This window comes from Salmo trutta, chromosome 24 (assembly GCF_901001165.1).
Source record: "Salmo trutta chromosome 24, fSalTru1.1, whole genome shotgun sequence".
Taxonomy (NCBI): domain Eukaryota; kingdom Metazoa; phylum Chordata; class Actinopteri; order Salmoniformes; family Salmonidae; genus Salmo; species Salmo trutta.
The window spans coordinates 18,386,570-18,399,795 of record NC_042980.1 but is presented as its reverse complement, the minus strand read 5'-3'; the positions used below and the strand labels follow the sequence as shown (position 1 = coordinate 18,399,795).

The 13,226-nt window shown below is 40.6% G+C and overlaps 1 protein-coding gene across 1 annotated transcript in view; it reads right to left on the bottom strand.

Annotated features, from left to right (window-relative positions):
• LOC115160846 (activin receptor type-2A) overlaps positions 1-10,771 on the bottom strand; it is a 48,992-nt gene extending 38,221 nt beyond the window's left edge. The window contains exon 1 of the mRNA XM_029711324.1: positions 9,705-10,771. Coding sequence (XP_029567184.1) covers positions 9,705-9,759 — 55 coding nt within the window. The 5' untranslated portion in view covers positions 9,760-10,771. The remainder of the gene's footprint in view (positions 1-9,704) is intronic.
• Positions 10,772-13,226: the final 2,455 nt, after the last annotated feature.

Below are 13,226 nucleotides of genomic sequence, written 5' to 3'. Positions count from 1 at the left end.
TTAGGGGAGACGGACAAATATGGTATGTGTTGGGTTGCAAAATTTTCCAGAAATCCTGGTTGGAGAATTCCAGATTTCCTGTTTATTCCATCCCAATTCCGGGAATTATCCAGCCAGGATTTCTGTAAAACCTGGGAACTTGGGGAATGTTACCAGAATTTTTCAACCCTAGGTATGTCGCTGGTTTTATGCCCAGAATCTTTGTGAAGACCATTTTCTACTGTAGCTTAAGGAGGCCTTAGCTTGTTTCTACTGCAGCTAGTCTCTACAGTCGCTAGTCTCTAACATAGCTCATCTCTACTGTAGCTTGTTTCTGGCTGGTGACCTTTGTTTGATCATTTGCTTGGAGGCAACAATAAATGGAATGGGGTGCTGCTCCAGTCCCCTGCTCAGGATTCAAGGTTAGGCCGTCTTAATGAGGGGCATTGTTGCCTAATGTGACCAGAGAACCTTTGGTAATGAGCAGTACACATTCTAACTGCGCTCTTTTGAGGGCCCCCTCTTGTAAGAGCCACTAAGGGTAGCCTAATGCGATAATTGTAGTCGAAGAGAGGAACTGCTTAAAATTCAAGATAGAGGAGAGGGCGGGATTTTGGGGCTTTTGTTGTACAATACAGAATAAAATTTACATATGAAACAGTGGAGGCCTATGAGTGAAATGGGCCTTTTCTGCATAGAAAAACACGCAGGTCACAGCACTTCAGAATATAACAACCAGTTCAATTTCTATGCCCGTTGCTTGGTTGTTGGCCCAATGGTGCATAGAGTTTGGTAGGATGAGCCTAAATGTGTTGAAAAGTCTGCTAGGTCTAGGTCTACATCAGGAGAACAAAGGGGATAACAACTTATCTATGACAAAACATAGCCAACCCCTTAAATACCAATTGTGTTTTTACCAAATATTAACAACAACCTATTTGTTGTACAACTGACAGATAAGAACATATGTTGAGCCCCAAAGGGAAAAAACACACCCTAATCCCCTATAGGCTACAATGTACATATCACCCTAATCCCTATATAGTGCACTACTACGGAATAGGGATACGGTTACATATGGGACGCAGACTGGCTCCCCATCCAGAGCCAGCTGTGAGTGACTGGGCCCCTTAGTCTGACACGCCTATGTGCAAAGCAGGTAATGCCCATAAAGATGGCCCTTCTGGTAATCCTTTGAACACGCATTATGACTTAACACACCATAGTCTAGTTGGTGTATTTCATGATGTGTGTGTGTGAGAGAGACGTAGGCCTATAGATGTAAGCCTATATAAAGAGAGAGAGAGACAAAGTGAGATAAAGAAAGAGAAAGCATGTGTGCACTCCCTTACTACTTTTTAACAAAACAATTAATTCTGGACTTAATTCTGAGAAACTGGCAAATTAAGATATAATTCAACAGACGAGAGTTTCTTTGAAAGTGTGACAACAACCCAGCAGACTTTATTTTCCTTCCCTCCAATCAAATGTACAACTAGTTTAAAAGATACAGGGGGAGTGTAATTAACTGTTCTCCAGGCACCCATCCAGCTATGGTATCCTTAGCACAAGCAATCTGTCCATGCCACAACCTTTGCATAGGGCCTTTCCTATCAACAGGCCACCACAATTCCAAACCGCTTGCATTATACTGTAGGGATGTGATCAGTAGGACAGTGGTGTGAAGTGTTCAGACAGGAATAGGCCTATATTATGTAGAACAGATGGCAGCTGCTCTATTCGTGATATTTCTATCTGCAACCTGCAGAACGTCACGACCCAGGCAATTGAGCAATGAAACTTGCCACTTCCTCAAAATAACATCAACATAGCTCCGCCACGACGGTGTGCCAGGTGCGGATCAAGTAGGATTGAGGTGAGGTGTTTGTGTAACTGACATTTACCCTCTGTTGAGGTCAAAGTCCTGCTTGGGGGAAACCCATTCAGGTAAAGCGAGTAGATTGCTTTAGTTCAAACTCATCTGTTATGTGGCCTAGCTAGGCCCTGTTTACTATGCACTGACTGTACTCTGCCTAATGCTAAGGAAATTAAGCTTTGACTCAGGAGATGACTTGAGTCTTTTCCCCCAACCTCTCCCTGCTCTGTGCAAAGGGGCTTTTGTGGAGTGCAGAGTGATAAGCACATATGTCTCTCAGGGCAGATGCCAGCAGCATGTGCCTTGTTTCAAACAAAACCGCCACACACACACACACACACGGAATCCTTGAGTGCCAACAAGCAATATCTAAAAACGTCCTTTTTGTCAAACTAACTGCTTTCTTTGGGATGTACCGAAAATAAACAAGTATCTGTGTTGTTGTTCAGTTAAAGAAAACAAAAGTGAATACTACTGTACAACAGATCATTATATAGGCCTTTGCATAATGATAGGCAAATAATATGCCATACAGTAGCTATGCATGAATGTATCAGAATGTATAGGTAACTGCCAAAATAAATGAAACACCAACAGAAAGTGTCTTAATAGGGCGATCGGCCACCACGAGCCACCAGAATAACTTCAATGCGCCTTGGCATAAATTCTACAAGTGTGTGGAACTCTATTGGAGGGATGCGACACCTTTCTTTCATGAGAAATTCAATCATTTGGTGTTTTGTTGATGGTGGTGGAAAATGCTGTTTCAGATGCCGCTCCAGAATCTCCCATAAGTGTTCAATTGGTTTGAGATCTGGTGACTGAAACACACCCTTTAAACCCCCTATGCTCCTTTGAGACCCCTCTTTCAAAGTCACTGAGATCTCTTCTAGCCATGGTTGACAAAATAATGGGCAACCGGGCACATTTTTATACATGAACCTAAGCATGATGGGATGTTAATTGCTTAATATACTCAGGAACCACACCTGTGTGGAAGCAGCTGCTCTCAATATACTTTCTATCCCTCATTTACTCAAGCATTTCCTTTATTTTACCTGTACTAGAGGTCGACCAATTAATCGGAATGGCCGATTTAATTAGGGCCGATTTCAAGTTTTCATAACAATCGAACATCGGTATTTTTGGACACCGATTTGGCCGATGTTTATTTTTTTTTACACCTTAATTTAACTAGGCAAGTCAGTTAATAGATTTTATTGATGTATTATATTAAGTTAAAATAAGTGTTCATTCAGTATTGTTGTAATTGTCATTATTACAAATAAAAAATATAGCAAAAAAAATTATGTAAAAAATAAATCGGCCAATTAATCGGTATCGAAAAATCATAATCGGTCGACCTCTAACCTGTACCCATCTACATAAGAAAATATCCAGGCAATACAACTGTGATTTCAGAGCCCAGGTCAGAATCACTTCATAAGCAAACCTATACTGAAACATCAACAACAAAAATAGGGTAAAATATAGCCTCATCAGATGTTCTGTTCTTACATCACTGAAATAATCTAGTGGAGGGGATTCTCATATTAACAATCTTCCTGCATAAAAAGACTGGTTTCATAGACTAGTGTAAATCCGGGACACTCAAATGAGTATGATATGTTACGTTAGGTATGGTTACACGAGACCGGTTACTTAACCCTTTGACACGTACGAACACACGGTTGTGATCATTCTACAGTGGTCCCTGCAGCGTGCGCTCAAAGCGATGTGATTAGAACACTTTTTTAGAAAGTCCAGTTACGATTGATGCAACAGTCAGCGTTTGAGCAGGACACTGTTTTTTCACAGACATTTTTTGCACAAACAGCATTTACATCGTTATGTCCTCAATGTGAGCAGTTTATTTTTGGATGCAATGGTCAGACATTCACAGAAGCAACAGCATAACACAATTCTCATCCAAATCCCAGAAAATGTAGGCTACATTAGTCATAGCGCCAACTGAAGAAAGAGTGACCTAACACAAGCAGTCATATTTAGCTAACTCTCGGCTGACAGAAACCATAATATGAGTTAGCTAATAGCAATTACTATTTACAATTAATCACATCATAGGTCACATCACCAGTGACATAAATCATTTAGTAAAACACTTTCTAAAAATCGATGGGTAGTTTGTGCGCGCCGCCATGTTTGTTTTTTCACGTCAACCACTGACATGAGGTTACAAGATGAGTTGGGTCTGTTTGCAGTATGCATGTTGAAGGGGAGTGTCGTCTACCATCATTCACTTCCACCATTCATTTCCGGAAGTTTACTCGAAAGAGAAGCGAACCCTCACTTCACCTCATTTTGTTATAACATCTTTGGTCGTAATGATGTTTACGTGACAACCAGAATGAATTGTATGATGTCAACAAAAATGGTGCCACACATAGTTCGCAATTAGCTTAGCATTAACTCATCATAATCAGTACAAACTTCATAAAAGTATTTTACACAAGGCATGCGTGTCCATTACAATCTATGCAAGAATCGGAATGCATGATTTGTCACCAGCACATGAAAACGTGAATAAAACAGTAAATACATTATGCTCCATAGAGTTGAAGTCGGAAGTTCATACACCTTAGCCAAATACATTTAAACTCAGATTTTCACAATTCCTGACATTTAATCCTATTACAATTCCCTGTCTTAGGTCAGTTAGGATCACCACTTTTATTTTAAGAATGTGAAATGTCAAAATAATAGTAGAGAGAATGATTTCTTTCAGCTTTTATTTCTTTCATCACATTCCCAGTGGGTCAGAAGTTTACATACACTCAATTAGGATTTGGTAGCATTGCCTTTAAATTGTTTAACTTCCGTCAAATGTTTTGGGTAGCCTTCCACAAGCTTCCCACAATAAGTTGGGTGAATTTTGGCCCATTCCTCCTGACAGAGCTGGTGTAAATGAGTCAGGTTTGTAGGCCTCCTTGCTCGCACACACTTTTTCAGTTCTGCCCACAAATTTTCCATAGGATTGAGGTCAGGGCTTTGTGATGGCCACTCCAATACCTTGACTTTGTTGTCCTTGAGCCATTTTGCCACAACTTTGGAAGCATGCTTGGGGTTATCCATTTGGAAGACCCATTTGCGACCAAGCTTTTACCTGTTTGGGATAGGGGGCAGTATTTTCACGGCCGGATAAAAAAACGTACCCAATTTAATCTGGTTACTACTCCTGCCCAGTAACTAGAATGCATATAATAAGCTTTGGATAGAAAACATTCTAAAGTTTCTAAAACTGTTTGAATGGTGTCTGTGAGTATAACAGAACTCATATGGCAGGCCAAAACCTGAGAAGATTCTATATGGGAAGTGCCCTGTCTGACCATTTCTTATCCTTCTTTAGCCTCTTTATCGAAAAAACAGGATCTCTGCTGTAACGTGACATTTTCTAAGGCTTTCATTGGCTCTAGGAAGGCGCCAGAACGTTGAATGATAGCTCTGCAGTCTCTGGGCGAAAAACAGCAGGGGTTTTGGAGAGTGGTCGTTCTGAGAACAATGACACTGGCGCGCGTGTGCATGTGACGACTCCATGTTTTTCTTTCTCTCTTTGAACGAATACGTCGTCGCCCGGTTGGAATATTATCGCTATTTTACGAGAAAAATCGCATAAAAATAGATTTTAAACAGCGTTTGACATGCTTCGAAGTACGGTAATGGAATATTTTGAATTTTTTTGTCACGAAACGCGCCGGCGCGTCACCCGTCGGATAGTTACCTGAACGCACAAACAAAACGGAGCTATTTGGATATAACTATGGATTATTTCGAACCAAAACAACATTGGTTGTTGAAGTAGAAGTCCTGGGAGTGCATTCTGACGAAGAACAGCAAAGGTAATCCAATTTTTCTTATAGTAAATCTGAGTTTGGTGAGTGCCAAACTTGGTGGGTGTCAAAATAGCTAGCCGTGATGGCCGGGCTATCTACTCAGAATATTGCAAAATGTGCTTTCACCGAAAACCTATTTTAAAATCGGACACCGCGATTGCATAAAGGAGTTCTGTATCTATAATTCTTAAAATAATTGTTATGTTTTTTGTCAACGTTTATCGTGAGTAATTTAGTAAATTCACCGGAAGTTTTCGGTGGGTATGCTAGTTCTGAACAAAACATGCTAATGTAAAAAGCTGGTTTTTGATATAAATATGAACTTGATTGAACAAAACATGCATGTATTGTATAACATAATGTCCTAGGAGTGTCATCTGATGAAGATCATCAAAGGTTAGTGCTGCATTTAGCTGTGGTTTTGGTTTTTGTGACATATAAGCTAGCTTGAAAAATGGGTGTGTGATTATTTCTGGCTTGGTACTCTCCTGACATAATCTAATGTTTTGCTTTCGCTGTAAAGCCTTTTTGAAATCGGACAATGTGGTTAGATAAAGGAGAGTCTTACCTTTCAAATGGTGTAAAATAGTCATATGTTTGAGAAATTGAAATTATAGCATTTTTAACCTTTTGGGGATAGGGGGCAGTATTGAGAATTTTGGAAAAAATATGTTCCCATTTTTAACTGCCTCCTACACCAACTCAGAAGCTAGAATATGCATATTATTGTTCAGGTTTGGATAGAAAACACTGAATTTTCTAAAACTGTTTGAATGGTGTCTGTGAGTATAACAGAACTCCTATGGCAGGCAAAAACCTGACAAGGTTTCAAGCAGGAAGTACCCTGTCTGACAAGGAGTCGTGCGTCTTGCATCTTTTTATTGAAAAGTAAGGATCTTAGCTGTAACGTGACAATTCCCAGGGCTCCAATAGGCTCTCAGAGCCCGGGAAATAACTGAAGGTTTACGAGGGAGCCTCAGGCTGAAACACATTATCACCTTTTGTAAGTGGCTGCTCAGAGGACCTTTGAATGAGGCGCGTGCACGATTCGCTCCTGAGGAGAAATTTTATTCGGCTGTTTAGGCTCAATGCATATTCCCGGTCGGAATATTATCACTTATCTACGAGATAAATGGCATAAAAATTGGTTTTAAACAGCGGTTGACATGCTTCGAAGTACGGTAATGGAATATTTAGACATTTTTGACACACCAATGCGCCATGCGCGACACCGTGATGAAGCATTCTGATAGTGTCTAGAACTCACGAACAAAACGTCGCTGTTTGGATATAACGATGGATTATTTGGGACCAAACCAACATTTGTTATTGAAGTAGAAGTCCTGGCAGTGTATTCTGACGAAGAACAAGCAAGGTAAGAACATTTTTCTTATAGGAAATGTGATTTTGGTGGAGGCTGACCTGGGTGGGTATCTAAATAGCTAGCCCTGTGATGCCGGGCTATGTACTTAGATTATTGCAAAATGTGCTTCATCCGAAAAGCTATTTTAAAATCGGACATATCGAGTGCATAGAGGAGTAATGTATCTATAATTCTTAAAATAATTGTTATGCTTTTTGTGAACGTTTATCGTGAGTAATTTAGCAAACTGTTAGTAAATTCCCCGGAAGTTTGCGGGGGTTATGCTTTTTCTGAACGTCACATGCTAATGTAAAAAGCTGTTTTTTTATATAAATATGAACTTGATTGAACAGACATGCATGTATTGTATAACACAATGTCCTAGGTGTGTCATCTGATGAAGATCATAAAAGGTTAGTGCTGCATTTAGCTGTGGTTTGGGTTTATGTGACATGATATGCTAGCTTGAAAAATGGGTGTCTGATTTTTTCTGGCTGGGCACTCTGCTGACATAATCTAATGTTTTGCTTTCGTTGTAAAGCCTTTTTGAAATCGGACAGTGGGGTTAGATTAACGAGATTCTTGTCTTTAAATAGCTGTAAAATAGTCATATGTTTGAGAAATTGAAGTAATAGTATTTCTAACGATTCAAAAATCGCGCCACTGGATTTCAGTGGCTGTTACGTAGGTGGGACGAGTTCGTCCCACATGCGCCAGAGAGGTTAAGGTTTTTCATATTTCGCGCCAGGCGCTACCATTGGATATTGGCGAGGTGTTCCGCTAGCGGTTAACTTCCTGACTGATGTCTTGAGATGTTGCGTCAATATAGCCACATCATTTTCCTCCCTCATGATGCCATCTTTTGTGAAGTGCACCAGTCCCCCCTGCAGCAAAGCACCCCCACAACATGATGTTGCCACCCCTGTGCTTTACGGTTGGAATGGTGTACTTTGGCTTGCAAGCCTCCCCCTCCCCATTTTTCCTCCAAACATAACGATGGTCATTATGGCCAAACAGTTCTATTTTTATTTCATCAGACCAGAGGACATTTCTCCAAAAAGTACGATCTTTGTCCCCATGTGCAGTTGCAAAACATAGTCTGGCTTTTTTATGGCGGTTTTGGAGCAGTGGCTTCTTCCTTGCTGAGTGGTCTTTCAGGTTATGTCAATATAGGACTCGTTTTACTGAGGATATAGATACTTTTGTACCTGTTTCCTCCAGCATCTTCACAAGGTCCTTTGCTGTTGTTCTGGGATTGATTTGCACCTTTCGCACCCAAGTACGTTCATCTCTAGGAGATAGAACGCGTCTCCTTCCTGAGCGGCTGTGTGGTCCCATGGTGTTTATACTTGCGCACTATTGTTTGTACAGATGAACGTGGTACCTTCAGGCATTTGGAAATTGGAGTTTTGGAGGTCTACATTTTTTTTTCTTGCCTAATTTCTTTTGATTTTCCCATGATGTCAAGCAAAGCAAAAAGTTGAAACATACCCTATAATTAGCAGGCAGTGTGCCTTGGTTTGAGGGCAGCTTGGGTAACTGTCCTGTTGCGTAACAATCATATTTTGGAACTGAGTGCATTCTGACATTACACGCAATAAAAAAAAAATCCCACTGGGGCGACGGTTAGAGATATTTGGAACTTATGCATGAAAAGTTAATGCAAAAACTAAAGTTGGCTGTTTGGTCGGGGTGGATGGGTGGTATAATGCGAACTTCTAGCAACCCAAAGGTTGCATGTTTGAATCTCATCACAGGCAACTTTAGCATTTTAGCAACTACTTACTACTTTGCAATTACTTAACATGATAGCTAACCCAAACCCATTAACCTAACCCCTAGCATAGCTAACGTTAGCCACCCAGCTAATGTTAGCATTAGCCACCTAGCTAACGTTAGCCACAACAAATTGGAATGTCATACGACATATTTGTAACATATATTTTACAAATTGCAATTCGTAAAATATTGTATGAATTCCAATTTGTAACATATCATATGAATAGTAATTCGTAACATATCATATGACATGGATGATGGACATCCCCAAATCAATACATATCATACGAAATGTAACATATCATACTAATCGTTGCGTCCCGGATTTACCTTTATGTTAAGTCTACCCCCGAGTTCAGGTTGTCATAAAATATGTAGCAATTTTGACATAGCTTGCAAAGCACACATTGCATTAATCATTGCACCATATGCATTATATATACAGCTTGCTGCTCACAATCTGATGCAAACGTTGCCTCCTTCCTCCACATAACCTCCCTTTCCATTTTATCTCACTATAGTGGCTAGAAATGGCTATGGTTGTATAGAAGATTAACATAGGCCTAAAAATAATCTAATAGTGGACATTGTGTACAGTCAGTTCCATTCAAAAAGCTGTCCTGTTTCATGAGCTATATTGTACATTCGATCGCGTTCCCGCGTCATATGACCCGCAGCACTGAGAACACAAAACAGGGACAGTAGCCTAGGCTATGTCATGCACGAAGTAGGATAAACTATAACATTATCATAGACCTACAATGTGATATCGATGCGTGTGAAGATATCCTGATTGCATGCCTGAAAACGTAATCAATTGTCGATATTTTAAAACAGTTTCCTATCTAATACCCACCTGAGGAAAATGAGATGAGAAAGACTCCGAATGCCAGTTTCGTTGCTGCTCCCATTTTCAAATCAAATGTCAAATCCTTTATTTTCGATTAAATCCCGGTGTCACAAATCCTAGGGATTAGCGTCCAACCTATCAGAGTACCTTTTTACAACAAATGCATCGGATGATTGACTGATTGAAAGAGCTGCAATGCCAGCAACATGGAGTAGGGTCACAGAAACGTTTGCATTAAAATATCCACATCAGAGTCCTTGGTGTTTATTGTATTCTTGTGGGATGTGACATGGCTTGCATCATATGGAGAAAAAAATAAAAATAACTTGTCTTGAATGGATCTATCTACAGCAGAAAGTTACTTCAAAAAAATACCAAATTACACCGACGAATAGCTTGTCTGGCTACTGGTTAGTGCACTTGCTGCATGGTGTATCCATTCCGCACACAATAATGCAACATTTTCGCATTTTAGAACCAATGTATCGCCTAGAGTAGTTGCTAGCAAAAATAATCACAAACTGTTACTTTGTTGCAACTGTCCGACTAGATAGCTAACAAGCGATAACCTTTCAGCAGGACTGCTATGGTTTGCATAAGTTTTTGATTGCCAAAATTGCTTACTGGTTACCTCACTAGTTATAGCTCCAATGCAATGAGTAGAGTTTGAGTAATTACACCTTAATGACCAAGATTCATGCATGTAAAATTGTTCCAGTTAGCGTGCTCCATGCTAACAACATTCCTCTTTTCCCAAATCACGTGCGATCAATCCAAAGGAAAGTTGACGCCGGAGAAAACATTAGCCAGAGATTCTACCGAAGGCTGTGTGGATTCCAAACGTTCTGTTTGTCCACAACATTAAAATAACGCAATAAGGAGTGTGGCATTCACGAAAAGGCGAACAAACGAAATAATCTAAGGAAATCCGTTAGAAGTAGCTAGTCTCTTTCGTCGAGTATTCTTGGTTTAATGTTGAGGTTTTCCTTGACCGACTACAGTCGATATAATTCTCATTCCTTCTTCCAGAGCGGACTGTACTCAAGATGGCTGCTTGCACAGATTGTTTTTGTTTTTTTCCATACTCATCTGTCACTAAGCGGCTAAAAGCCTTGACTGACATCAATAATGGCCAATAGGGAGCGAAAAAATATCACGATGCGCCACAGCTTTACAGCTCTACCAATCCTAGGCATTCTCTTTCTGTGACCATGAATGACAGACAATAAACACGCCCAGTGTACCGCGAGTAGAGGTATCGATGATGGGATGGTTGAAGATACCCTGATCAATACAAAGACTGTATTTCTGTGACAGGGCCGTAGGATCTATAGTTTTGGTAATTGTTTCCCACAATAACTCCACCCCTTTTGATCACGAATAATTTGATGGGGCGCGTGTGTTTTTGCCGTGCGGTTTCGTAGCTATCCTAGTCTTTATATTTCAAATATGTTTGATGGATGTCAGGTTTTGGTCAGCAAAAAGTGTTGTCCTATTAATAAAACCACTTATGTGCACTTGAATTATTATGAAGATAATCTGGTGGTCACAGATGGACAAAATGAACAAGCAAAGACAAAGGTAAGTTAGGACTATTGTTTACACCTCCTACAAGTGACCTTTAATGTAATTCCCTAAACAATTACCACAATATAGTATATTTACTCATTCCCCTTTATCAATGATAGGCCAAATTTAGTTCATGTGGCACTCCGTCTTCCATTTTGGAGGCCTAGGCCAATTCAGAAATGGATTTTTTGCAAACAATGAGTGAGTTATATGTAATTATTATTACAGAATCTACATATCACATTAGGAATTTTATATTTCATTAGATCTAGATGGTATAGTTGAAGTTGAGATAAACAAAAAAAACGATCTTACAGATGGTAATGTTATGCAATGGCGCCGGAGAGAATGGCTGCTGTTTTACTGTCTCCTAACCAATTGTGCTATTGTGTGTGTTTTTTCACATTATTTGTAACTTATTTTGTACATAATGTTTCTGCCACTGTCTCTTATGACTGAAAAGAGCTTCTAGAAACCAAGACAGCGATTGCTCACCTCGTACTGAAAGATTACTTTTTCTTTAACGAGTTTGACCAGATGGATCTACTCCAGACACCCAACAAGGCCCTCATCCCCATCATTCGCAGGAGAAAGAGACGGCGATATCAAGGACGAAGATCGGGGTGCCTTGTGAGGATACGGCGGCGAGTGGGTAATTCGCCTTTACCGTAAGTCCTATTAGCCAACGTAAAATCATTGGATAATAAAATAGACAAACTACAAACACGTATATCCTACCAACAGGGGTTATACACTGTGTCGGCCGGATAGAACAGTAGTCTCTGGTAAGACAAGGGGTGACGGTCTATGTATATTTGTAAACAACAGCTTGTGCTCGATATCTAAGGAAGTCTCAAGGTTTTGATCGCCTGAGGTAGAGTATCTCATGATAAGCTGTAGACCACACTATTTACCAAGAGAGTTTTCATCTATATTCTTTGTAGCTGTCTAATTACCACCACAAACTGATGCTGCCACTAAGACCGCCCTCAATTAACTGTATACGGCCATGAGCAAACAGGAAAACGCTCATCCAGAGGCGGCACTCCTAGTGGCCGGGTACTTTAATGCAGGGAAACCTAATTTCTACCAGCATGTTAAATGTGCAAAAGGAAGGAAAAAAACTCTACACCACCTTTACTCCACACACAGAGACGCGTACAAAACTCTCCCTCCATTTGACAAATCTGACCCTAATTCTATAATTCTATCCTGATTCCTTGTTAGAAGCTAAAATTTAAGCAGGAAGCACCAGTGAATCGGGTCTATAAAAAAGTGGTCAGATGAAGCATATGCTAAACTACAGGACTGTTTTGATATCACAGACTGGAATATGTTCCGGGATTACACCACATCAGTCCCTGGTTTCATAAGTGCATCGAGGGCGTCGTCCCCACAGTGACTGTGCGTACATACCCCAACCAGAAGCCATGGATTACATGCAACATTTGAACTCAGCTAAAGGGTAGAGCTGCCGCTTTCAAGGAGCGGGACTCTAACCCGGAAGCTTCTAAGAAATCCCGCTATGCCCTCTGACAAACCATCAAAAAGGCAAAGCGTCAATACAGGACTAAGATCAAATCGTACTACACCAGCTCTGACGCTCGTCGGATGTGGCAGGGCTTGCAAACTATTACAGACTACAAAGGGAAGCACAGCCACGAGCTGCCCAGTGCCACAAGCTACCAGACGAGCTAAATTACTTCTATTCTCGCTTCGAGGCAAGTAACACTGAAACATGCATGAGAGCATCAGCTGTTCCTGACGACTGTGTGATCACGCTCTCTGCAGCCGATGTGAGTAAGACCTTTAAACAGGTCAACATTCACAAGGCCGCAGGGCTAGACGGACTACCAGGACGTGTACTCCGAGCATGCGATGACCAACTGGCAAGTGTCTTCACTGACATTTCTAACCTCTCTCTGTCTGAGTCTGTAATACCAACATGTTTCAAGCAGA